Source organism: Abramis brama, assembly GCF_963993115.1.
Source record: "Abramis brama genome assembly, chromosome: 18".
Taxonomy (NCBI): domain Eukaryota; kingdom Metazoa; phylum Chordata; class Actinopteri; order Cypriniformes; family Leuciscidae; genus Abramis; species Abramis brama.
In genome coordinates, this window is record NC_139980.1 from 16053378 (window position 1) to 16081307 (window position 27930).

The window sequence follows — 27930 nt, forward strand, 5'->3', positions numbered from 1 at the left end:
AGCAAATGTTTGAAGACAGATGTTTGGAGGCTAGCAGGCTAAGAAGCTAAAGAGCGTTTAAATCGGATTGTGTTTGATCTACACCTCAACCCGCTTGCCATTATCCGCACAAGAGGCTGTTTCTGGCATTTGAGGCCGTCATGATCCATCTTTTGGACACCGTGGTAAGACTTTAACTTACATGTCACACTACTGTATGTAGCAAGCGTGTGCAGTTCAACAGATGATTCATAATCATACTAAAGTACTGTAGGTCATGCTGTGTTTTTTTTTTTTTTTTCTCAACTGAGGTTTGTAGTATCATGTTGGTGGTCATAAATGTTGTAATAGGGATGATTGGCTGTCAAAGACATGTATATAACGTTACATGGAGGTTGATGTTTTCTTAGTTCTTTAGTGGGCTGATCAAATTGTAGGTGCCAAAAATGTATAGGTTCAAACCCTACAAGAGGTGGTGATCCATGATCTAGAACCATTGAGGAAAACACTATCACTAAAACACTAACAAGAGTATTCTCCCTATATAGTGTACTAGGGGTCCATTTGTAGACTAGTTCAGGGCTTTTCGATTCTTAGATGCCACAGACCACCAAATATGATCTTCCTCGTTCAAGGGATGTCTGTACTAAAATTTAAAAGGCATCTAAATATTTTCGTTTACAAAGACCCAATTTATACTGACTAAACGGAATGTAATATATAGTGTATCAATTTACAATATTATTTTGAAACTAATTAGTATCTATTAAGTTACACTAAGTTTGTTTTCTACTCAATATAGAAGTGTACTGTTAAATGTATTTGATTTCATTTTATTTTTTTATTACATATTTTTACATATAAACATATTTATTTGAGCCTAATTTGTATTCTCTGTTAATCCAATTTTGTATTTATTTTAAACCATTTATTTTATGCATTTACTTTTTATTTACTTATTTATTACATTACATTTAATAAATGTATTGTAAAATACATTACATAAAAATACATTTATTTATTTATTACATTTACTTATTTATTTTAAAGGGTTAGTTCACCCAAAAATGAAAATTCTGTCATTAATTACTTACCTTCATGTCGTTCCAAACCCCGTAAGACTTTTGTTCATCTTCGGAACGCAAATTATATTTTTGATGAAATCTGAGAGCTTTCTATCTCTCCATGAGATAGATTGGAGAGTTGCTACTCAACTGTCAAAGTGACACTTCAAAAAGTTCATAAAGAGATGGTAAATTTAATCCATATGAATTGAGCGGTTTAGTCCAAATTTTCTGAAGAGACACAATTGCTATATATGATGAACGGATTGAATTTAGAATTTAGCACTCCCTGACTCCAGTTTAAAAATCCATGGGCAAGTTCTATTATGCAGTAAAGAGTTTGTCTATCCACCGCCACTGACAGTAAAAACGCCCGACTTACCTTGTTTCTTGTATTCATTCTGACGCATGAAGGGTTTATTTCATCACCAGTACATCTAGTACCATAGCTCTGACTCAGTTCTGAGTCATTTTGTTGTTGTAGGACGAGGCGTCCCCGCCGTCTCTGACCGATCTGTGCATGACTCTGGTGAGCTCCAGGCTGGAGCTCTTCTGTGAGATGCGTGATGACGGCTCTCTCTCCTTCCGTGAGCCGCTGGTCTTCCCGCAGGAGCTGGCCGACCAACTGCTCTGCAAGATGGCCACTGAGGGTGAGTACGAGCCATTGTCTGTGTCGTGGAATGTTTGACTAATTCAAAATGACACTCCTGTAGAACACAAAATGCATAATTATTGTTTCATGTAGTATTTTAAAAGGATAGTTCACCCAAAAAAAACAAAAAAAAAATTCTGTCATTATTTACTCGCCCTCAAGTTGTTCTAAACCTGTATGAGTTTCTTTCTTCTGCTGAACACAAAAAAGATATTTTGAAGAATGTGGGTAACCAAAAGTTGATGGACCCCATTGACTTCTATTTTTTTCGGTCTCACTTTATATTAAGTGGCTGTAAGTACTATGTTCTTACTTTGAAATGAATAATTTGATACAATGGACTTATTGTGTACATGCATGTTTTTACATTGTACTTATATTTAAAAAAAATACCTGCATGTAATTACAACTGTAATTAATTTATGTAATTACATTTGTAATTACACTGTTGACCTTTCCCTTACAACTTAAAGGAACACTCCACCATTTTTTCATATTAAACTATGTTATTCCCTTAACTAAGACGAGTTGATGCATACCTCTCTCGTCTCAGTGCGTGCACTCAATCGCTCTGGCGTGCGGCGACACTTTGATAGCACTTAGCTTAGCCCAGTTCATTCATTAGGGACCAAACAGAGATGAAGCTAGAAGCGACCAAACACCTCCACGTTTTCCCCATTTAAATACAGTTACACGAGTAGTTACACGACCAAGTATGGTGACACAAAATAAAACGTGGCGCTTTTCTAAGCGGGTAAAAAGGATAACTATAATGTATGGCGGAATAGCACTTGGGACTCGGGAGCACTTCGACTCGGCGCAGTAAAAAGTCACATTGGTTCTAATGACAGAAGTGAGAGGGAGAGGATTTTTCAGGCGTGACTTTTTACTGCTCCCTAATGAATGAACTGGGCTAAGCTAAGTGCTATCAAAGTGTCGCCACGCGCCAGAGCGATTGAGTGCACGCATTGAGACGAGAGAGGTATGTATCAACTCGTCTTAGTTAAGGGAATAACATAGTTTAATATGAAAAAACGATGGAGTGTTCCTTTAACCCACCCTTAAACCTACCCATACCACCACACCTGTCCCTAACCTTACCTGTGTCACACCTCAATAGCAGTAAAAGTGTTTTACAATACAACATGAACACAATAAGTACATAGTACTTAAAGCCACTTAATATAAAGTGGGACCTTTTTTTCTATACTATGGAAGTCACTGGGGACCAGCTTGTCCCGTCCCGCACTGTTCCTGTCCTCACAGTGAGTGTAATCAAATGAATGGATCTTAAATTCGAAACACTGAACATGATGGATTCTCTTCCAGGCCTGTTGAACGACAGTACGGTGGGAATCTTCCGGAGCTGCCAGCAGTTCCGCTTGCGTCACGCCTGCATCCGCACCGCTCGAATCTCCGCCGAGGCCTTCCACCGGGCCCTCTGCCCCCACCGCCTCGTGGAGCTGGACGCATCACGGGTCAACGCCGACCTCACCATTGCCGACATCCTTCGAGGTCTCTCGTCCAACAAAACCCTGCAGGAGGGCCTGCAGCGGCTCGTCCTGAACGGCCTGACCATGTCTTCTCTTGAGGAGCCTAGCCGTCGCTGTTTCAGCGCCATGCAGGGTTTGCGTGCGCTCAGCGTGTCCAACGTCGACTTTTACGACTCTGGCTTGGTGGACGTGTGCGCGCTGCCCCGCCTGGAGAGTTTGGATATCTCCAACACCTCGGTGACGAACTTGACCCCGCTTCTGGGGTTGAGGAGCAGGCTACGCTACCTCACCATGCACCAGCTCAAGAGGCTGGAGATGACCACCGCTCAGCTGCTAGCTGTGCTCAGTCAGGTCAGCTATCCATGTGTTAGAACTTGTAATGTTGAGGTCAATGAGGGCATTTTTGTTGCTTTCTAGAAACAGGCATGTGTAATTTTTAATGTCTCTAAAATGTCATGTCGTGTAACCATAAAATAAAGAATAAGGGAGTTTTTGGGGAGTCGCACCACATGACATTTTACAACCGGAACTAACCGTGCTTTGTCATTAAAAAGTCCAATTATCTGATATTTTAAGAGACTTCTTGACCTTGACACATAGTCATGAAGGTTTGTAGGGTTTAGGGCGGCTCAAAATTAGAAAAAACTGACATTGCGATATATATTTTTTTCTGCACTATATTGCAATATGGAAAAAATGCAACAGGGAAGTTTCACCAGATGTCTTGAATGGCTCAATTTGGAAATAATTAGTCATAGTAGAACGATTGAGGTCGTCTTGTAGGGGAGTGCTTATGAATAGACTAAAATGAAAAAATTAGATTTTACTCTGAAGATTTTTTTTTTTGAGTGCAAACCATCCTTTTAGGGCTGAAGAATTTGGGGAAAAACTTGGGTTTACTCAAACAAGAACCAACTCTTTCAGGAACCTGAAAATCAACAGTTTAAAGAACCTTCCACTTAAGTTCCCACTGACCCTTTTTGACCCATTCAATATGACTGTTTACATATTTATTATTTATATTATTATTATTAATATTGTGATTATTACTTGGTAAAATTATTAAACAAAATAAGACAAATCAAATACTATTTTACTTAAAAATTGTATTTATTAAAACATTTATTTTATAGTACAACTTTAAAATGACTATACTAATAGTTACATCTCAATTCATCTTCGATTAATTATGTACTTAATAAGCAATGAAGTAGATTTGTTTAAATATTTTAAGAAATAATGATAAAAAGATTATGCCAAACCTCATAATAACATCTTTTAAGAATTTCATTATTGTTTTTCTATATTATTATTATTATTATTATTATTATTATTATTATATCAGAACAGTTGTATCACCCAGACTTTTTTGTCATCATGCTGCAAAAGATTATTTGAAAAATTAATTGCTCAGAAATTTAAAACATGCTCATCATAGAAATGGTGTATTAATATTAAAGTCATCGTAGGGGGTGAATTGTATTTAAGATGTCCTTTTTGAGCAGAGGTCTGAACTTAAATGGTTGTAATTCATGACATGAATGTTTCGCAATACAGAACTAAGGTTGGTCTTAACAGCCAGCAGATTATTGCTGAAGTGGCACTTCAAAATGAAAGTACAAATGTTGTAGAAGTTTGTTTACTGTAAAGCAAATGTACTTTGTACAAAATGTTTTACCAAATAATTGGGATTCTAAAATTGCTAGAAAATCAAAGCCTTATCAGAAAAAGGTAGCCTACTAAAATGTTTTAAAGTACCCTTTCCATGGTAATGCAATGTCCAATTTCACAATAATTTACACAGGATGAATTGAGTGTTTTGGCTTTCAAATGATACCTAATTTATGATGATTACTAAAATAGTGGTGCAGGGATGACATCAAAACCTGGAAGACTTATTCTCCACTGGTTCCCTCGAGATTTTTCTATGGGTTTTGATATGGGTGAGCAGTTTACGTTATACAACAAAACGTCCAAGTACCGTCAAGTTATGGTTACCACAGACCTTATTTTACTCATAAACTGAAAAAAAAAAAGTGCCAGTAATTAGGGCATGTTTACACGACAATGATGATTTCCTCTGCGTTTTTTGTGTACAGACGACAACGTTTTCAAAAGGATCCCCATTCACACAGATCCATGAAAACGACAAAAAACGCTGTATTATTCTTCCAGGCCAGTAGTTGGCGACATCACTTTGTAAAGAGAAACTACACTCCTATAGACTGAACACGTAATAGGCATGTGCATGACGTCACCGTTTTCACAAATTTTCGTTTTTGTAGCTTACATGGAGACGATAACAGTATCGTTTTTAAAAGCTTGCACTTTGAAACCCGTTTTCAAAAATTTTATGAAGCGTTTATGAGCGTTCAGATGGAGCAGCGTTTACTACCGATCAGCCGTGCTGCACTGACAAGCTGCGCAGAAAATAATCGCAGCCTTTGCCAAATCGCGTGCGGTTTTAGTGCAATTAATCGTGCAGCCCTATTGTATATGTCTAAAGCCCGTTATTTTTGTGTTTCTCCAGCTGGAGGGTTTGCAGCACCTTGATATCTCCGATGATAAGCAGTTCACATCAGACGTGGCGCGCCAGCTGCTGGAGACTCCTGGCATCTTGCCTCAGCTGGTGTCTCTGGACGTGTCTGGCCGCAAGCAGGTGACCGATACAGCGGTCAAGGCTTTCGTGGAGGCGAGACCGGGCATGACCTTTGTTGGTCTGCTGGCCACCGATGCTGGATTCTCTGACTTCCTGTCTGGAGAGGGGAGCTTAAAGGTAGGTGCTCGCACGCCACTGCAGGATCATTTCAAATGGAGGTCATACGTGTTGTAAGTGATTTTCTGTTTCTGCAGGTGACTGGCGAAGCCAATGAGACCCAAATCTGTGAGGCGTTGAGAAGGTACAGTGAGAGGGAGGGCTTTGTTAGAGAGGCTCTCTTCCACCTCTTCAGCCTCACTCATGCCATCGAGAAACCACGACCTGACATCCTGAAGGTACGCACTCATCCAGACCGCGAGATGAATCAAAGTTCACTGCATTTTTCCGTATCGACCCTCACGTCTCTTCTCGGCCCTTCTGCAGTTGGTCGCGTTGGGGATGAAGAATCATCCGGCCACATTGAATGTGCAGCTGGCAGCCAGTGCCTGTGTGTTCAACCTCACCAAACAGGAACTGGCCTTTGGAATCCCCGTGCGGCTCCTGGGGAACGTCACACAGCTGCTACTCGAAGCCATGAAGACCTTCCCCAACCACCAACAGGTATGTGAAATAATGTGGAATCATCAATTGTGGTATAGAAAAGTCAAAATAAAATGATCTGACAATATTGAATGTATTTGATGTGTGATGGTTTAAAATTGGGATTTAAGTACATTCAAAATGTTTAATGGTAGCTATTATTTATTTTATATATATGTGTATACACACACACACACACACACACACACATATATATATATATATATATATATATATATATATATATATATATATATATATATATATATATATATATATATATATATATATATATATGAAGAGTTCAGATGCAAAAGCCTCTAAGTGCCATCTGAAATTTTCTTCTAGAATGATCATTTTTATCAAGCTTGTATATTTAAGTTCAGTAATTTCACTTAAATGACAATTAATAGGTTATTTTCATTGCTATTTAAGTGAAATGACTGAATTTAAATATACAAGCTTGATAAAAATTATAATTCTACAACAAAATTTCAGATGGCACTTAGAGGCTTTTCAATCTGAACTTTTCATATATATATACAGTGAGGAAAATAAGTATTTGAACACCCTGCTATTTTGCAAGTTCTCCCACTTGGAAATCATGGAGGGGTCTGAAATTGTCATCGTAGGTGCATGTCCACTGTGAGAGACATAATCTAAAAAAAAAAATCCAGAAATCACAATATATGATTTTTTAACTATTTATTTGTATGATACAGCTGCAAATAAGTATTTGAACACCTGTCTATCAGCTAGAATTCTGACCCTCAAAGACCTGTTAGTCTGCCTTTAAAATGTCCACCTCCACTCCATTTATTATCCTAAATTAGATGCACCTGTTTGAGGTCGTTAGCTGCATAAAAAAACCTGTCCACCCCATACAATCAGTAAGAATCCAACTACTAACATGGCCAAGACCAAAGAGCTGTCCAAAGACACTAGAGACAAAATTGTACACCTCCACAAGGCTGGAAAGGGCTACGAGGAAATTGCCAAGCAGCTTGGTGAAAAAAGGTCCACTGTTGGAGCAATCATTAGAAAATGGAAGAAGCTAAACATGACTGTCAATCTCCCTCGGACTGGGTCTCCATGCAAGATCTCACCTCGTGGGGTCTCAATGATCCTAAGAAAGAAAGTGAGAAATCAGCCCAGAACTACACGGGAGGAGCTGGTCAATGACCTGAAAAGAGCTGGGACCACCGTTTCCAAGGTTACTGTTGGTAATACACTAAGACGTCATGGTTTGAAATCATGCATGGCACGGGAAGGTTCCCCTGCTTAAACCAGCACATGTCAAGGCCCGTCTTAAGTTTGCCAATGACCATTTGGATGATCCAGAGGAGTCATGGGAGAAAGTCATGTGGTCAGATGAGACCAAAATAGAACTTTTTGGTCATAATTCCACTAAACGTGTTTGGAGGAAGAAGAATGATGAGTACCATCCCAAGAACACCATCCCTACTGTGAAGCATGGGGGTGGTAGCATCATGCTTTGGGGGTGTTTTTCTGCACATGGGACAGGGCGACTGCACTGTATTAAGGAGAGGATGACCGGGGCCATGTATTGCGAGATTTTGGGGAACAACCTCCTTCCCTCAGTTAGAGCATTGAAGATGGGTCGAGGCTGGGTCTTCCAACATGACCCGAAGCACACAGCCAGGATAACCAAGGAGTGGCTCTGTAAGAAGCATATCAAGGTTCTGGCGTGGCCTAGCCAGTCTCCAGACCTAAACCCAATAGAGAATCTTTGGAGGGAGCTCGAACTCCGTGTTTCTCAGCGACAGCCCAGAAACCTGACTGATCTAGAGAAGATCTGTGTGGAGGAATGGGCCAAAATCCCTCCTGCAGTGTGTGCAAACCTGGTGAAAAACTACAGGAAACGTTTGACCTCTGTAATTGCAAACAAAGGCTACTGTACCAAATATTAACATTGATTTTCTGAGGTGTTCAAATACTTATTTGCAGTTGTATCATACAAATAAATAGTTAAAAAAAATCATACATTGTGATTTCTGGATTTTTTTTTTTTTAGATTATGTCTCTCACAGTGGACATGCACCTACGATGACAATTTCAGACCCCTCCATGATTTCTAAGTGGGAGAACTTGCAAAATAGCAGGGTGTTCAAATACTTATTTTCCTCACTGTGTGTATATATATATATATATATGTATGTATGTATGTATGTATGTGTATATATATATATATATATATATATATATATATATATATATGTATATGTATATGTATATATATATGTATATGTATATATATATGTATATATATATATATATATATATATATATATATATATATATATATATATATATATATATATATATATATATATGTATGTATATATATATTAACACTTTATAATAATCCAATACTTCTACAGCATTTACTAATATTAGTTAATCTCATAATTTACTAATACATTTTTAAGATCAAAAGTTGAATCTGTTAAAATTAGTTAATGGAGTTTGAACTAGCATGATAATGAACATTTTAATTTACTAACAGTATCAAGGGTTACTAAATCTTTTAAAATATATATGGTTCATCGTTAGTTCATGTTAGTTATTGCATTAACTATTGTTAACAAATGAAAATTGACTTAGAGTTTTAAATTGGTTCACTGAAAGTATAGTTTGAACTGACCAACGTAAACCAGTTTTGTTTAACTAATACTATTTAAAATCCTTTTCGCTAACTGAAATAAAGCTGACATAAAAGTATACTGTATAAATATTAGATGAAAAAATAAATGAAAGTTAGAAATGTAATACAATTACTAAATCTAAAATAAATTAAAGCTATATAGATTATTTTTTTTTTTAAATGAATAAAAATTACAACAAAATTACTTAAACTAAAAAAAAATGAGAACTGAAAATCTAAAGATGAAAGCTTATTCAAAATATTGCTAAATACTATAATAGTATATAAATAATACTAAAATGACATTGAATCAAACACTGTTTTTACGAATGAAGTATAAATCCATCTAATGACGGTCTTCAGGAATATTAAATGGATAATTTAAAAGTGAGATAATAACTGCGATATTCAGTGTAATTTTATATCACAAGCAAAATATTTTGATTTCAGTATTTATTGTCTGGTCCTATTTGGTACAGTGGATTTATAAATTAGATTGAATGATATGATGAATGTATAATGCGGTCACTTGCATGATTGTCAACACTTCCACAGGAAGTATCTTTTCAACGAGGCGATTCTGAGAACATCATTTGAATTTTTACGTGATTGTTCAGTTCCCCATGATGATAGAACATAACTTTTTGAGAATGAGGAAAAGACATAGAGAGGGCTTTTCATGTGTCAATTCTGATTTCCCCTTTAACAGCAGTTCTGTTTTTGGTTGTGTACAGCTGCAGAAGAACTGCCTGCTGTCTCTCTGCAGTGATCGAATCTTGCAGGAGGTTCCCTTCAACAGGTAAACGCGTGTGATCAACAAGTATACTTTCACACGTTTCATAAACCCTTTACAAAGCCGTATGGTTGCTCGGAGAATTGAGTTCAAATTGATATCTCAATATGGCTTGGTAAACCATACAGCACGGATGAATTACAGTTGTATTGTGACATTTTCTACACCAAAATAGAATAATCACTCTCTTGAGATTTTGTCTTGCTGCTGATAATGCTGTGGTAACACTGAAGTAACACTGAAGTAACACTGAAGTAACACTGAAGTAACACTGAAGTAACACTGAAGTAACACTGAAGTAACACTGAAGTAACACTGAAGTAACACTGAAGTCTTAATATCTGATTTGCATGACCGGTGTCATCACTCAGTCTTTTGCTGGGTTTGATTGTTGCTTTTTGAAATGACCGTTCATAGCTTTGAGGTCAATTAGATTTTTAAATGTTTTTGAAAGAAGTCTCTTCTGCTAACCAAGGCTGCATTTATTTTCCATAGAAGAAAAATGCAATTTTAAATAATAGTTTTCTATTTGAATCTATTTTAAAATATAATTTATTCCTGTGATGGTAAAGCTGTATTTTCAGCATCATTACTCCAGTCTTCAGTGTCACATGATCCTTCAGAAATCACTCTAATATGATGATTTGATGCTCAATAAACATTTATTATTTATGTTGATTATTATCAAAATATCATATTTTTGTGGAAACTTTTTTTTTAAATTTGTTCTTTGACCAATTTTTTACCAGCACTTTTGATTAATTTAATACATGTAGAATCCAACAGTTTTGTTAATATAATAAGTCAACAGTTTAAATGCACCTTCTCATTCTTAGGACTGATTCTAAAAGTTTTTTAAGGTTACCAGATACATACTTTCAGTCAAGTGTGCCCAAACTGGTAGTGTGTTGTCTTGTTGACATTCAGTTGTTTTTCAGGTTTGAAGCTGCCAAGCTGGTGATGCAGTGGCTGTGTAACCACGAGGATCAGAACATGCAGAGGATGGCCGTAGCTATTATTTCCATCCTCGCTGCCAAGGTGAGCAGCTACAGTCTGCGGGTGAGAACAGGTTTAACCGTAGAGAGGAAACGTGACCTGGGAGGCTCCCAGAAAACATTCAGAACATTTCGTCACAATAATGCATCGTGGAATGCAATATGACGGACGCAACACGTGCAGATTGTGCCTGTCACGTCAGAACGTTGACGTCTTGTCTGCGGAGGTCTCGTCTGCTAAGCTCTCATGGAATGTTTTTGTTTGTTTGTTTGTTTGTTTGTTTTTTAAATTAAAAGTTTTGTTAATGTTTGTTAACCGAAAACCGGCTGCGAAAAAGTTTTAGAAATTGACGACGTTGAAACCTGTTTCTGTTTTTACTGTTGTTCTGTTCTGTTGTTACCTATTTCACATGCAGAGAGATTAGCCAATCAAGGGTCCATTTACATATAGAAGTCTTAAAGGTACAGTAGTAAATATCAAGTAGTTTGTCTGAACACAAAATAGCTGCGTCACACAACACAATCACGTGCAATTAGAACGCATCCGATGTTTAATATACATTATCGTGGAGAGGGATCTGGGGAGATTTTACCCTGTGAAATGGATCAGAAATAAAACGAGCAACCAGACATTTTGATTTTGATTGCTTGTTTGTGTATGCTTAGAAATGCTTATTTACAGGGGAACAAAACAGCCTTTCCACTATCTCGTATTTCGTTGCACAGACCTTTCAAACTGGTCACGAAGCAGCCGATACCTTCCACTTATTCACCATGGTAAAATGAATGAATAATGAATGTAGGTTTTCTAGGACTAATCAATGGAAATAATGACTGACATGACATTATTATTCATAACTGCCCAACCGTCATAGGTTACTCATCCTCATGTTGTTCCAAACCCGTAAGACTTTTGTTCATCTTCGGAACAAATGAAGATATTTTTGACCAAATCTGAGGGCTTTCTGTCCCTCCATTGACAGCTACCACTTCATTACCACCAGTTCATTTGATCTGAAAATTCCTCGTGTATATGATCAGAACTCCACGCCGCCTACTGTACCACTCTCTATTGGAAATTAAGGATTTTGTTTGAATGTCTTCCTTAACTTGACTCTTTGTTTGTGTGTGTTTCTTAAATAGCTGTCCACTGAGCAAACTGCACAATTGGGAGCCGAGCTTTTTATCGTAAAGGTATGGGAGTTTTTCCCCCTAGATGTAACAGTTAGCACTTGTAGTACCTGAACAGGAAGAATAGCGTATACTTATCTCTCACACACTCTTCACATCATAGCAACTCCTGCACATTGTGCGGCAGAAGACGTGTCAGGGTACCGTCGACGCCACGTTGAAGTTCACACTCAGCGCTCTGTGGAACCTCACGGATGAATCTCCTACCACCTGCAGACACTTCATAGAGAACCAGGGACTAGAGCTCTTCATCAAAGTACTCGAGGTAAACCCTTTTCAAACCTTTTTATACAATTTTTGGAAGAACATAACTGTAATTTGTAAACTTGATCGGAAGTTCTAATTTTCAAAATGTCTGTTTTTTTTCAGTCCTTTCCATCAGAGTCATCCATTCAACAGAAGGTGTTGGGTTTACTGGTAAGAAACAATGTATAAAGTTGGGTTCATATTGAAAAAAAATATTTAATGTTATTGAATATAAATATGTAAATTGTGTACACATACACTACTGTTCAAAAGTTTGGGGTCAGTAAGATGTTTCTTTTAAGAAATTATCTTTTTATTCAGCAAAGAGGCATTGAATTGATCAAAATTGACAGTAAAATCATTGGTACAAATTTATGGTACATCTACATTTCAAATAGTGCTGTCAAATCGATTAATCTGTATATGTGTGTGTACGTATGTGTACGTATGTGTATGTATATATATGTGTATGTATATGTATGTATATATGTGCGTGTGTGTGTGTGTGTGTGTGTGTGTGTGTGTGTGCATATATATGTGTGTATATATGCAAACTTTTATGTTAGATAGGATTATTAATTTCAAAATAAGCTGTTCTTTTGACATTTCTATTTAAAGAATACTGAAAAAAAATGTATCACTGTTTACACAAAGGCTGCACAACAGTTTTCAACATTGAAAATAATACGAAATGTTTTTTTGTTTTTTTACTCTGAAGACTGGAGTAAAGATGCTTAAAATTCAGCTTTGATCACAGAAATAAATTACATTTTAAATATATGCAAATAAATCATTTAAATGATTGATTTCACAATATTAATGGTCAAATATATGCAGTCTTGTTGAGCATAAGAGACTTCTCCAAAAAACAAAACTAGGGATGCACGATATATCGGCCACCATATCGGCTATCGGTTAAATATACAGAATTATTGGTATCGGCCAAAATTTTCATATCGGTGCATCCCAAAAAAACAAAAAACATTTAAAATCCCTAACTTGAACAATAGTGTGTTTGTGTATATTTTAAGAAGCATTTAAAATACGATTTTTTTGTATCAACGCTTTAATAATTCTAAAGAGGGAAATACATATTCCAGCGCTGTGGATTGAGGCGAGTGATTCTGGAGCTGTGGGCAGCACTGATAAAACGCCTTCTCGTGTCAAAGGAAGCACTGCTGAGGGATTATGCTAATAGTTTCCCTTAGTTAGAAAGTATAATGAGGCTTTCATTTTGCATTCAGTGGTATTTTTGTAGCTGAGTTCCCCTTTGCTATTGTACTTTGTCTATCTTGTCTAGTTCTGAATGTTTTGTGTGCTTGTGTATTCAGAATAATATCGCTGAAGTGGGGGAGTTGCACGGTGAGCTGATGGTTCAAAGTTTTCTGGATCATATCTGCTCTCTGCTGCACAGTCCAGAGGTGGAGGTCAGTTATTTCGCGGCAGGCATCTTGGCCCACCTCACCTCACGGGGCGAGAAGGTGTGGACCCTCGACATGTCGCTCAGGAACACACTGCTGGAGCAGCTGGTGCGTGCTTGTGCAAATAGAAGTCAAAATTGCTTGGGTATTACACCAGAGGCCTGAGTAAATGGCTTAATAATCATGTGTCTCTCGCAGCATTCAGCGATTCTGAAGTGGCCAACGCCGGAGTGTGAGATGGTAGCGTACAGGTGAGAAATAACACCACAATAAAATATTCTTTACTGAATGTGAACCATGGACAGTATCAAGTACCAGACCCAAGACCAGACCTGACAAACTCTCTGATGTTTTTATGTGTGCCTATGAACATGTGATGTGGAAAACGCAGTTTAATTGAAGAAATTATTATAGAAATATATCACTATTGTGCAGTGCAATGTATTTCTCAAAGAAATAATAGCAATAATAATATTATAGTTTATTAACTCTTTCCCCGCCAATGACACAATTTTCCGTCATTTATGAGAATGCTTATCCACAATTGACAGAATTTTACAGCTTTCTTTTGATACATTGCATGTTCAGATATTCATACAACAAAATATTCTGGGGGCCAAAATATATTTGTGAAAATGATCAAAAATTCTGATGGCTGGCAACTTAAAATAAATGTAAAAAAGCTGGCGGGGAAAGAGTTAAAAAAAAAATTAAGGAATATAATTTGTTTTTTCCATGTTTTAATTGAAAAAGTAAACCTGTTGTGTGCAGCACTGATAAAAATTAAAACAATTGTTCACATTTTATTTTATTACATTACATACGATTAATTAAATAGAAAATTACCACTTATTTTGATAATAAAACTGCATTAACTCAAAACACAATGCAGAAAAATGTAAACAGACCGCACACAGTTTCAAATAAAACAAATAAAATGCATTTCATAGGGCACTATTATTGTTAATATTTTTTTTATGAATTATTCAACTTTTAAAGTTTTAATAATTCAGTTGATTAAACATTATTTTTTTATTATTAAAATGTAATTAAATCATTAGAATGAAATCCAGAAAAAATTGAACCGATAACACAGAATTTGAGGGGGGAAAATATAATCTGATTTGGGCTCCAAATTAATTAAAAAATGTTGAAATATAAAATATTATACATGATATGAATTATTATTATTAATTAATATTTGTATTGTTGTTTAAATATTTAATTAATATTGTTTTCTTTTTCCCCCCAAGGAAAAAAAATTAATAGGCACTTAATTGTCAAATAATTAATTTATATTTATTTATTCTAAAAGTAATTAACTGAAACATTATTGACAGTACTAGTTGTACTGAATATTATTTATATACTATTATAGTTATATTATTATATTTATTAATATTTTTTTATTATATTTTTATGTTTAGGTTTATTTTAGTTTTAGTAATTTTTCTACCTTTTTTTAGCTTTAATTTATTTTTATTTCTGTTTTTTTTTTTGTTTTTTTTACATTATTTCCATTCAACTTAATGAAAAATAGAAATGTTACCTTGGCAACTAAACTTGTTTTGTTTTTTTTAAATGTAATATTTATATTTTATTTCAGCTTTATTTCAATTAATGAAAACAACTTTTAATAGATTTAGTTAACAATAACAACACTGGTGTCACGTCTGTTATCTTTACCTAGTGCCATTTATGCACTATAAAGATTGATTTCTAGTATTATAATGAGATGACGTGTCTTTTTCAGATCGTTCAACCCTTTCTTCCCTTTACTGGAGTGCTTCCAGACCCCAGGAGTTCAGCTGTGGGCCGCATGGGCCATGCAGCACGTCTGCAGCAAAAATGGTGAGATCAGCACCCTAGACCCAATGCTTCTGAGCCCAGAGACATTTTGTGGTGTTCATTTTATTTTCCCATTCTGCCCTGGTGGAAGCAGCGGGGCGGTACTGCAGCATGTTACTGGAGGAGGGAGGACTGCGGCAGCTAGAGGCCGTGATGTCACATCCCAAAACCCACGGCGATGTGCTGCGATTGGCTGAAAGCATCCTAGACAGTTTACATCGCCACAGAGCACGCACAGGATACGCAGGCCCGGCAAAAATACACACACACACAGGTACGTGTCCACAGACAAACGAAAGTGCTTTTTGAAAGGCAGAACTGTTCCTTTTAAATTTGAAAGGATAGTTCACCCAAAAATGAAAATTCTGTCAATCAATTACGACTTCCATTCATCTTCGAAATACAGATGAAGATTTAAGAAATTCTGAGACATTTCCATCCCTCCATTGAAAGTCTGTTAACCCAAAACTCTGGCGCTTCATAAAGAGATCATAAAAAATAAATCCATATGAATCGAGCGGTTTAATCCAAATATCCTGAAGAGAACCGATCACTTTATATGACGAACAGATTGAATTCAAGCTTTTATCGCATATAACCCATTGATCAGCGAACATAGAGCACTTTGAAACAGAAGCTCAATCGTACTTGCTTGACGCGCAAGAACAAACCTCATTGGCTCATGCTTGAGCTTCCGTTTACAAAATTCACTGATCAATGTTTATATGTGTATAAAAGCCCAAATGAAGTCTGTTCATCATATAAAGCGATCGGTGTGTGTGACCGAAATCTCTCAAATTTAATGAAAAAAAGTAGATGATGACAGTGTTTTTCATTTTTGGGGGTAACTTTCAAAACTTCTTTTCAAAAGCTTGAGTGTTCAGTTTTATATCTGACATACGTTTTTATTCTAAATTTCTCTCTGTTTTCCAGAGAAAAACATTCCATGACACGGTTCTTTTTGGTCAGTGGTCTCTGGATCGGACGCTGCAAAAGTTTTTTTTGTACGTGTATGTGTTCACTCGTGCCCATCCGTATGACAACGATACTCTGCTGTTCTTTCTGCAAAGAGGAACGTGTGGATAAGTTACATTGCATATGTTTGCACACGACCGAATCCGTTATTTATTTGAAATAAGTCTCTGTGATCTGATGTTTATTTAGACAGGCAGCAGCTCAGAGAGTGTGTGTTTGTTAAACATGATTATGGATGTGAGCATATATATATATATATATATATATAATGTATGTGTGTGTGTGTGTGCGCGCATGTCCACGTCTACTAAGAGCATGTGCATCAGAAATCTACATTTGCATATTCAGATTTGGATGAAACTCCATAGGAAATTTCATTTATGTGACCGATTTCTGTCCTATTCGGCATAAAATGCAATATACTCGGATACAGTTGGGTTACGTGGAAATACATGAACATATTTAATAAGTTTGAACTGTTTGGTAAAATTCATTGTGGAATGTTAAAATTGCGCGTGTGATCTGTGAGATAACCGCTTGTCAATGCATGAGAGCTTTAGGGATGAAATCTATTTTTATACACAGTATATCAACTGTGGCAGATTGCAATGTTTAGGATGGTTTGTTTGTCGTATTGCACGCAAAGTATTACGATTTAGATTCGAGTTTGTTTTAAAAATGGTACAAAATGGACTGAAAACCTAAGCCGGAGATTCCTCAACAACCCGGAGCTCTTCAGAAGCCGAAATCATCAACGGAACGGGCGGAGATGAATAAAATCAAAGCTTTTGCCTTCAGACTCTCTTTATTGCATGGATCTGTTGAGGCAAAGCAGGAACTTGTCAATAAATGGATTGCTGCCTCGTAAACCATTTGGAGAAATCAAGCAACGGACTGTGACGGCAGACATAAAATAAAACGGACACAGATAAATGACACCTTGTTAAAAAATTAAATAAAAAAGGCAAGAGGAAGACCATAGGGAATATTTGTTCTGATCGTGGCAACTTTGGTCATTGGATTTGCCTTCTTGCTAAACATACATATAAACTTAAGTTTGATTTAATTTAACACAGATTAAGATTTTAAACAGCAGGTTCAACTTATGCTGTTTGAAATTGCATTTAAAAAAGATACTCCGTTTTGTTCCAATGAACTAAAGAAGCTTGTTTTTTGTTTTTTTTGTATATAAATGTTTCATTTCCCTGGATGTGTTTCCTTGTTTTTCGCAGCATGGATTTGGTTTTCTATTCGTAACTGGGCCATGAATAATGATGAGATGCTCCAACAAATATGCTTTGTTCCAGAAAATCTTGTTGTGTCATGCAGCTGTTCTTGCAAATAGCATGCAATATAAGTCCTTGTTATAATTTGGACTGTAAAAAAAATCTTTTTGTTGAGTGTTTGGCAACTTTGGCCAGGTTTATACAACTGAAATTCATCACACTGCCTGTTTTTTTTTTGGATAAAGTTTCGGCACTAACAATTATTGAGGTTAAATTGAATCTGCCGCTGTGTAAATGGACCAAATGACCTCTGGGTTCACTGAACTCTTCAGACCGAGCGTGGAGAATCTCATGTATGTGGATTTTGGTTCTGCGCTGTGCTACAGTTATCTTCCTCACGCAGAGTGTGGATTGAGCAGCAAAACCAGAGGAAGCTACGGTGTCATACTGCCGCTCGGATTCCTGTTTATGCAAAATCATGTTTGGGGAATAAAGAATGTAAAAACCCCTGTTGCTTTGATCTGCTGTCCATCTTTATTGACACGTTCATGTTAAAGAATTTATTAAAGCATTCAAATAAATATTACAATTTGAATATCCTAGCTCCAAAATTACAAACTATTATATTTTTTAGGGATGCACAATATATTGGCCAACACATTGATATGTTAGTTTTTAATGTTATCGTTATCGGCCCGATAAGAAAATTTGGCTGATATATTAAAGCCGATAAATAATGGTTTATTTCCTTCAGCTGAGACGCTTTAGATGCGCACTGTTTGCCATGATGGTTTTGAATTGTGTGAAATATAATTGAAATGTTAAGTGCAACATGTGCTTTCATATAGGCTTCATAACATTATAATGACAATATATCTGTGTGTTTAGGACATTTTGTTTTTTGTGATCATGCTCTCAAAAATTATTTAAAAAAAACTTGGATTTAGACTTATCAGCCAATATATCGGTTATCAGATATAAAGAATTATCGGGTATAGGCCAAAATCTTCATATCGGTGCATCCCTAATTTTCTTTAATTTTTACTTTTTATTAGTATTTTCTCAATCTTAGCAACTCTATCCAGAAACACAAGACAAAAAACTTAAACTCACAACAACAACAAAATGAAGAGCATGACAAAGTTTTTACATTATTTGGTAGTTATTTTTAAGCATTGTGATTTCAAAGGAATTTGAAACCCAACACTTTGTAGCATTGAATGTTAACTGTACTGTTAAAACGTTCACTCTCCAGTGTACCTTGGCAGCCTCTTCTCTATAAACGCAGCCATGCCCTCTTGTCTATCCTTTGTAGGAATGAGCTGAGAGAATGCAAAACATTCAGTCAAACAACAAAAGCCACAACAAAGCCAAATTGTACAAATTTGATTCATATGGTGTATGTATAACACTCACCCTGGCGTAACACATTCCCTCAATAGCCATTCCTGAAGAGATGTCCACCTCAGAGCCTCGATTCATTGCTAATTTAGCCATTCGCACTGCAATCGGGGCCTGGAGAGGGAGGAAAGCGTGACAAGGAATAATTTAAAGATTAGCTTTTCATTTTCTAAAGGAAATGCGAGTTGCTTGTTGCATTTTCGCTAAGGTAAAAATATGGGATTTTTTTTTTTTTTTTCAAAAATGTTTGGGGCCAGTGATTTTTCCCCCCAAGAGGTTTATTTTGCTCACCAAGGCTGCATAAAGCAAAAACAGTAATACTGTAAAACATGATTATAATTTTCTATTTGAAAATATTTTAAAATGTAATTTATTCCCGTGATGGTAAAGCTGAATTGTTAGCATTATTACTCCATTCTTCAGAAATCATTCTAATTTGATGTTTAGGAAACATTTCTTATTATAATGTAAAAAAAACAAACAATTGTGCTGCTTAATATTTTTGTGCAAACCACGATACCTTTTTTTAGGATTATTTTATGATTAGAAAGTTCAAAAGAAAAGCAAGTATTTGAAATTGAACTCATTCGTATGAATGTAAAAGTATTTGCTGTCACTTTCGATCAATTTATTGCATCCTTGCTGAATAAAAGGATCAATTTCTTTCAAAATAAATCTTACTGAGTTTGTTTGTCAACAATACAGGCCTCTGTTTATTATCTATCAGTGCAACTGTATCAGTTTATGACACGGTCACATAATCACGATGACACAGTTAAGTCAGGTGGACAGAAGTGCTGCTGACAGAAGTTATTGTGGCACGACATGTCAGAATGCCGTTCTCACACTGACCTAAATAGGCCAACTTCATTTTAATCTAATTTAATGGTTTGTCAATCACTGGGAAAACCAGAAAAGCAGGATGTTCTCAAGGTCACACCTCACGAGAGAGTTTAGTACAGTACAGAAGATTCCAGTTCCACAACTCCACATGCCGAGTCATGCAATGACGATGATAATGACGATGATATTACCGATATTTGAAAGTTCACTCCAAAGGCAATATGTAACTAGATCAAGCACTGGATCACGCACATGTCTTTTGTAATTACATTGTTTATGAAGTTAATTGTGTGCTCTGGACACTAGGGAAGATTGTAATGGCACATTTGAGCCAGGTCTGTCTTTCTTGAGGCCATACATATATTCATGGCTGGCATGTCGTCTTGAGTCATGATGGGAGACTGTCTCCGTGACAGAACAGTGTCACATGATGCAAATGGGATTAAATCACAAGTACACCCAGTGAAATGCCTGTGGCTAGAGCTGTACTAGTATGAGAACAATTTCAAGAACACAGAAACAAACAAACATAAACATAGATTTATATCTATGAGCAACACTTGTTAAATACACAGTGGAAAAACCCTGCAAAATTAGGCGCACACACATTCACATGGTTGGATGAGTTTGGTGTGGAAGTACTTGTGAATTGGACCACGTCTTTACAGACCTTGGGACCTTTATGACTGTGCAGAGTCATTCTTAAATAGAAAAGGGCCTTTCCCAAACTGTTTCACAAAGTTGGAAGAATAGCACTGTTCAAAATGTCTTGGTATGCTGAAGAATTTTCATTTATCTTCATTGGAAGTAAGAGGCTTATCCCAACCCTTGAAAAACAGCCCCACACCATTATCCCTCCTCCACCAAACTTTACAGTTGGCACAATGCATTTAGGCAGGTAACATTCTCCTGGAATACCCATTAGACTGCTAAACAGAGAAGCGTCCAGTGGCGATGTTCCTTACACCACTCCATCCGATGCTTAGCATTGTACTTGGTGATGTGAGGCTTGCATGCAGCTGCTCGGCCATGGAAACCCATTCCATGAAGCTCCCGCCGCACAGTTTTTGTGCTGATATTAATGCCAGTGGAAGTTTGGAGCTCTTCAGCTATGAGATCATCAGAGCGTTGCTCACTTTTACGCACCATACACTTGGTTCGCTCTGTGACTTTACGTTCGCTCTCCACTTTCCAATAATGTCACTAACAGTTGGCCGTGGAAAATCTAGCAGGGATGAAATTTCACAAACTGTACCAATGTACAATGCTTGAATTCACTGAGCTTTTCAGAATTTCACAAATGTTTGTAAATGCACACTGATTTTATACACCTGTGGCAATTGATTGAAACGCCTGAATTCAAAAATTAAGAGGCGAGTCTAAATACTTTTGTCAATATAGTGTGTATATAAATTGTGTAATTTGTCATTTCTTGATTGCTATGCAGTGTTTCATGCATAGGGTACATTTTCCTGTCTATATTTATGTAGAGTTCCGTAAGCTGGGGTGCAACACCCTTTGAACTAAGCATATACACTCCTGAAGATCTGAGATGGCCGAGTACCTTGTGAAGTCCAATTCACAGGACACTATCAGAGTGTAACACATAGTGTGCTCACAACAGAAGAGAGTATAATTCTGCGAGACAGTAGCAGAGGCGAGAAAGTGTCTCAGACCGAGATAAAAAGTAAATAATGGAAATGTCCTAGAGGCTCACCTGAGGCAGGATCTCTCGTGCAAGACTAAGAGCCTCTTTGTGGGCCGCGTCTCTCGTCTGGTTCTGTGGCACGGAGCGGTTGACCAGCCCCAACTCTGCAGCCTGTTCACCCCCGACACGGCGTCCTGTGAAAATCAGCTCCTTTGCCATGGCAAAGCCCACCGTCCGGGGCAACCTTTGACTGCCTCCTGATAAACACAGAGAAATTATGATTTACTTATGGCGACTTATTACTCATCACTTCTCTCATTTTACTTAAATACATATGCCACAACATTTGGTTCTTTGTGTTATTTTAATTTCAATTCTTCGAAGCTCAAAGTTGTTCATTATATTAGAAAATAATTCTAGCAAATCTTTTAATTTTTTTAATGAAAAAACATAATTTGGAGGTACGTTTGTTTCAGCCTGTTTTGTTTTGTTTTTCCCAATATTGATAATGTTTGTCGTTTCAAACATGTAAGACTTTGTGGAACACAAAAGAAGCTATTTTGAAGAATGTTGGTTCTCGACTTCCACTGTGTATGGACAAAAAACACCTTTCTCAAAATATCTTCTTTTATGTTCCATAGAAGAAAAAGGCATACAAGTGCATTTGTTTTTAATCTGTATAGACTTCTGCAATACATGGATTAAATATTTGGAACAATTTCCAATATTTTTTTATTATTGTGTTAAGGCAAGACACTACAGTTAAAAACGTTTTTTTTCATGCAGTGGTCAATTTTGAGATTTTGAGCTATTTGGCTTTCCATAACGTGTCTTTTTTCAAACTAGTGGAAAGAAAACATCAGAAATACACTATTTTATTTTATTGCACTCGTATCTATTTGTGTCCGTAGATTTCAATGCATATCTTTATGGGGCGTTTTATCGAGATGTGTTTTTCTCATGCATAGAGCCATAAATATGAAAATCAGAAATCTCACTTCAGTAGCACTTACATAAATGTATCTACATTCTAAAGGTTACAGAGGGTTTGGTTCATATATAATTTGCCTGATTTGATGCATTTTATTCCGAAAAACATGGTGATCTGTAATCTGGATGTTGACAATATTTTCTGATTTAGTGTTAAAACGTTTAACTTTAATATGTCAACCAAATGAAATAATGTTCAGACTCTGGAAATGAATGCAAATTATTACACATTTAACTAGATATTAGATATGCCTCATTTGCATATTCAGACATAACATTTCAGAAAACTTCTACTGCAATCTTAATGTAATCAATCATCTGGGGAAGTATGGTGATATCTATTAGTTTTTTTACCCTAAAATTTTACCCTATTCAACTGGTGTGCCTTAAGTTACGTAAAGGTTCTTAAAAACTTTTGCAAGGCACTGCTGTTTCATTCTCCAATTGTGTCGTTCTTTCTGTTAACTTCATGTTTATCCATCTCTCTTCTGTAATGGGACTGCCATCTAGCTGTCTGTTTGTCTTATTATTTCAGGTTGCTCTATCTACAGTATTCATTTATTTTTCTCACCAGCCCCTGGGAGTAATCCTCTCGTAGTTTCAATCAGGCCCATCTGCGCAGAATGTGCTGCAAAACACACACACAATCACAGACAAAGGTCAGTTGAAGGACTCAGCCTTCTCATGCCGTGACCGACGAAATTCCCCGGTCCGTGACGTGCCAAACAGAATGACTACAAATCACGCAACCCCACACCTGCACCACCAGCAGCTGTGATACCTGTCGTGATCTACCCTCAGAAGGTCAAGCCGCTCACCTGCAGTGCGAAGGTCACACGCCAGAGCCAATTCCAAACCGCCCCCGAGAGCAAAGCCGTCCACCGCCGCAATGGTTGGCATGGGCAGCGCAGCTGGCACATAATGGACACACACACCAATCAGACAGGTCATAGATCACATTAATGAGAGAAGCATTCAAACACCTGGACCTCTCCTGAAACACTCGACTGAATGTGCTCAGCGCTGACAGACTGATAGAGAGGGGACACAATGAAAATCTGGGATTCAAAAGGAAACCTGAAAATAACACGAAGTTACCATTTGAAAATCTACCATATAGTTCAATTGGGAACAAATGGTTTTAGTTACTATTCATACTGTTCAAAAGTTTGGAGCTGGTAAGATTTTTTTAAGTTTTTGGAAGTCTCTGTGCAAGGCTGCAGTAATAATAACAGTAATATTAGTATCATTTAAAATTTTCTGTTTTAATACATTTTAAAATGCAATTTATTCCTGTGACCAAAAGCTGTATTTTCAGCATCATTACTCCAGTCTTCAGTGTCACATGCTCCTTCAGAAATCATTCTAATATGATTTGATGCTCAAGAAACATTTCTTATTATTATCAATGTTGAAAACAGTTGTGCCGCTTCATATTTTTATAAACATTACATACATTTTCAAAAGAAGTTCAAAAGAACAGCATTTATCTGAAATAGAAATCATTTGTTTTAACGTACAGTAAATGTCTTTACTGTCACTTTAAAAACAAAACTCTAACTGACCCCCCATATTTCTTATAAATTAGGAAATATGTTTCATTTTGTTCAATTTTGAGCTTGACAAATGCTGTCAACAAACAATACATGTAAAAATTGAGAAAATGGTTTAAGCAATATTTGTCTTCCTGTCATGCTTTAGAAATAATCAAAATGATGTCACTTCCTGGGTGACGCAATTTTATGCACAAAATGCAAATTTTATTTGTAATAAGAGAAAATCCTGCAGTCACTGGAATTGCAATTGCATGCAATTGTGGTACACAGACGAATATATTTTTAATTTTTAAAATGAATCGATATTTAAAATCATTTTTTACTAAAACGAAACTGAAGAAAATGCTTCAAAATATCAAATACAGAAATTCAGAATATCATGTTAATTTTTCAAAATCGTTTTACTCAAACTGTTATGCTGATAAAAGTTTGTTTTCATTGATTTATTTTTATTAGAAGCATTTCACCCCACTGTATACACACTCATTTTCTTTATTTTTGATTAAACATGTAGAAAATTATATAGAGAAGGTTCTTTATTGCTTATAAAAACAGCTGCATTTCCCAAAAATGTTATTTGCATGAGTTTGCAAAAGCTGAGGGCACTGAGGGAAAATTAGCTTTCTGTGAGTTTATTATATCCAATCACTCTCACCTCCTCCAGCCATAATCATATTTGCAGCTGGGAAACATTACCTTTTCAGTGCAGCACTATCAGAATTCAGAGTTCTGTATCATTATACTACTGCACTTTATGTGGAGGATTAGTCATTTTGCAATATTCATGAGAATCATTATCTTCATGTCTCACCGATGTCACTCATTAGTGATCGCAGGCCATGTACAAACAGCTCTGCCTCAGGATTACTCATCTGGGCTCTCTCTTTAAGATCTGCTCCTGTTAACACACAAAAAGACTAATTATGGCATATGCAAATGTCTGAATACTGATACAGTATTCCTTACACAAACCTGCACAAAAGACTCCGGGTATCAAACTCCTAAAGATCACCACACGAACTGCTGCGTCATGATGTATCGATGACACCAGCTCTCTCATCTACACAGAAAATGACAGATATTGATGCATATATAGACAGAGAAAGATACAACTCAAGATATTGATTTGAGGCAGAATTCTGGGAGAAATATGCCCTTTTTATTTTTCTCTTTTGTCTTTATTTATTTAAGGCCTGACACACTTTTGCTAGACATTCTTATGAAAAACTGATGAAAAAGAGTTCTTATTCTACTTTGTGGAAACAGACAGAAGAAAATGAACAGAAATGGAACATCCACAAATCAAGTGAAGTTAATATTTAAAAACCATAACAGCGATTGGTTGCATCTTGAAGTTATATCATACATTCTTTGTCATTTATTTATTTATTTACATCACAAAAGGTCATAAAAAGAATGATGTCTTGTAATATGTGTGGTGGAAATTTAAAGCACCAGTAAAATGATTGAGCTATATCATCATATGGGTCAAATTACAACAAAATAGCATTTTTACACATATTAAAACCATACATTTATTAAGAAGTTTGATGCTGAAGGACAGGGGGTTTTCTGCACACACAAACACGCGATGGCCGACTCACCTGACTCACAAACACGCGACCCAGAGAGTTCCGCGCTCTCTCACGACACATCAACACTTCCACTATACCTAACCAGATTAAGAGACAAAGAGAAATTAAACGGTTTCGGTTAATTAACCTACGGTTGCGGTTCTCAACGGGTGGGTGTTCCGATCACAGACCACACAGAAAAATAATGCCAAATATAAAAAGTAAGTTACTGCACTCATGGCATGACTGGGGCTAAAAGTCTTTACAAGGGATGTGACAACGCATTAAACATTCTTGTAATAGTTTGTTTATGCTGTAAAGGATTGGTCACATTAGCAAATTTTCAGAGACATTTCTGCGAACTTTTGCTGGCAATACAGATCCATTGTCTATTGTTAATATTGTTGTGATGTATGAAGCATAGCTCACACAGAAGTCAATTTCAAACCAACCAGTTTTCTGTTGGTTAACACGTGACAAGCTTTAACCTGTTGTGAAATCTGCATTGGGAAATATTTCACCCTGATGTGAAATTCCCAATCGTGTGGATTCCTGTTGAAATGATTGAATTTTTGCCCACAAAAACTTTCCGAACAACACTAACCACATCTTTATTGTGCTTGGCACTGTAAATCCTGCTTGCAGATTCATTGCCTTATTTCTAACATGAAAACTCTCTGAGAGTTTAGCATGGTAATGGATATGACAATGTTAATGTATTTGGTCTTGATGGAATAGATCTGCTATACACTGCTGCTGCAGGAGTTTTTTTTTTTTTGTCTACTGAAACTTCTTGGAAATATATTTTGTAGTGTTTCGTCAGCAGAACAATACAAACACACATTAAATAACAGTAATAACACTGAAGAGATGTATGTCCATCCCATGACAGAACTTTGTATTTCATATATATATATATATATATATATATATATATATATATATATACATACATATATACACATATATATATATATATATTATTCATATTTATACACTTTAATGGTTAATATTAGGTAGAATGTTGTTTACTTTCACACAACAAAACATTATGTATGTGCTGGATTGATACTCCAAGCAAAAAAACAAACAAAAAAAAAACAGTTGAACCACTGAACTACAAGATATTAAAAGATACAAGAGTAGCCTAATATTATTTTTCTGTTTTCACTTTAAATCTCCAAACTAAACTACCCTTCATAGTTCCTTACAATACTACATGTTGAAGGAATAATAACGGACGGAAGGTAATTAAGCACACCAGTGTCAATGAATATGCAACTTATTATGCACTGCATTTCAATAAAAACTTGATATAATTTTCTGAAGACTAAAATAAAATAAAATAAAATAAAATAAATAACATAAGTCACTTTCGTTTTCAGTTTTGCTAAGTTACGTTAACTGCACAAATACGCCAATAAGATGTAGCTAGACAGGTGTGTGTGTGTTTTTTTGTTTGTTTTGTTTTGTTTACAGGACGCGTCTGCAAGCGTACAGCAATATTATTTAGTTGATGCACCTACCGTTGTCTTCACCATCCAGCCAATGCAGCCGGACTTCATTGCGATCAGAAACTGGCCCATCAGAGCACCACGAGCGGGACTGAGTAAAACTAACCCGCGGGGAAAGTCGCTTAATCGGCCCTGCAAACAAACAGCGCGCTGCCATCATCACCTGCACGCTGGGCTGGATGAGAAACATCCCAGTCCTCATGGCAACTCTGCGCACTACACTCATGATAAATATAAGGTCTTTTCGTAGATAGTATTGTAACAGCGACCTTGTTGGCCCCAAACCAGAATTGAAACCGTATAACCCGGAATTAAACCGGAGCTGTTGCTGTTAATAACAGCAGCCGTGTGGGAGATTCATGCTTTGCGAAACGCCATATCAACAGTGTCAAGTTTGCACGTGTATTTTTCCACTTCACTTCCTCAAACAAACTGTCAACCTTCTTCACCTCGATGCTTACGGAGAGACTCACTTTGCAGGAACACAGCATAATGTGTTTGATATGTGTAATATATATTAATGTTCGAGTTTATTTACACATTTTAAAATCTCCTAGTAACGCGACGCGAAAATTGAAACGACTTGACTACACTGCAAGTGCGTAACTCGGAATTCTG

At 36.4% G+C, this 27930-nt stretch overlaps 2 protein-coding genes across 3 annotated transcripts; one reads left to right on the plus strand and one right to left on the minus strand.

The window, feature by feature from the left end:
- The first annotated feature begins 22 nt into the window (after positions 1–22).
- zyg11 (zyg-11 family member, cell cycle regulator) lies at positions 23–18306 on the plus strand. 2 transcript variants are annotated; one of them, XM_084091492.1, is made up of 16 exons: positions 23–164; positions 1528–1693; positions 3025–3539; positions 5719–5964; positions 6042–6182; positions 6271–6447; positions 9826–9890; positions 10823–10922; positions 12023–12073; positions 12174–12335; positions 12440–12487; positions 13648–13845; positions 13936–13988; positions 15491–15588; positions 15677–15859; positions 16519–18306. In XM_084091492.1, the coding sequence occupies exons 1-16, from the start codon at positions 141–143 to the stop codon at positions 16533–16535; spliced, it is 2244 nt and encodes a 747-aa protein (XP_083947618.1). In that variant the 5' UTR covers positions 23–140; the 3' UTR covers positions 16536–18306. The 2 variants fall into 2 exon arrangements, with proteins under 2 accessions (XP_083947618.1, XP_083947619.1); XM_084091493.1 differs by having other exon boundaries at positions 15680–15859.
- On the minus strand, positions 18298–27929 carry echdc2 (enoyl CoA hydratase domain containing 2). Its single transcript, XM_084091494.1, has 9 exons — positions 27325–27929; positions 25829–25896; positions 25197–25284; positions 25036–25122; positions 23487–23579; positions 23240–23296; positions 21748–21935; positions 19203–19301; positions 18298–19108 (listed from the first exon to the last, which is right to left on the minus strand). The coding sequence occupies exons 1-9, from the start codon at positions 27536–27538 to the stop codon at positions 19031–19033; spliced, it is 972 nt and encodes a 323-aa protein (XP_083947620.1). The 5' UTR covers positions 27539–27929; the 3' UTR covers positions 18298–19030.
- Position 27930: the final 1 nt, after the last annotated feature.

Bases quoted from the DNA above. Each gene is read 5' to 3' on its own strand.
- zyg11 (XM_084091492.1), top strand. From the start codon at position 141: ATGATCCATCTTTTGGACACCGTG. The intron at 6,183-6,270 runs GTACGCACTCAT...GCCCTTCTGCAG, and splicing joins CACGACCTGACATCCTGAAG to TTGGTCGCGTTGGGGATGAA. The intron at 9,891-10,822 runs GTAAACGCGTGT...GTTGTTTTTCAG, and splicing joins CAGGAGGTTCCCTTCAACAG to GTTTGAAGCTGCCAAGCTGG.
- echdc2 (XM_084091494.1), bottom strand. From the start codon at position 27,538: ATGAGTGTAGTGCGCAGAGTTGCCATGAGGACTGGGATGTTTCTCATC. The intron at 23,297-23,486 runs GTGAGCGGCTTG...TGTGTTTTGCAG, and splicing joins GTGTGACCTTCGCACTGCAG to CACATTCTGCGCAGATGGGC. The intron at 21,936-23,239 runs GTGAGAAAAATA...TGTGTTTATCAG, and splicing joins AGGATTACTCCCAGGGGCTG to GAGGCAGTCAAAGGTTGCCC.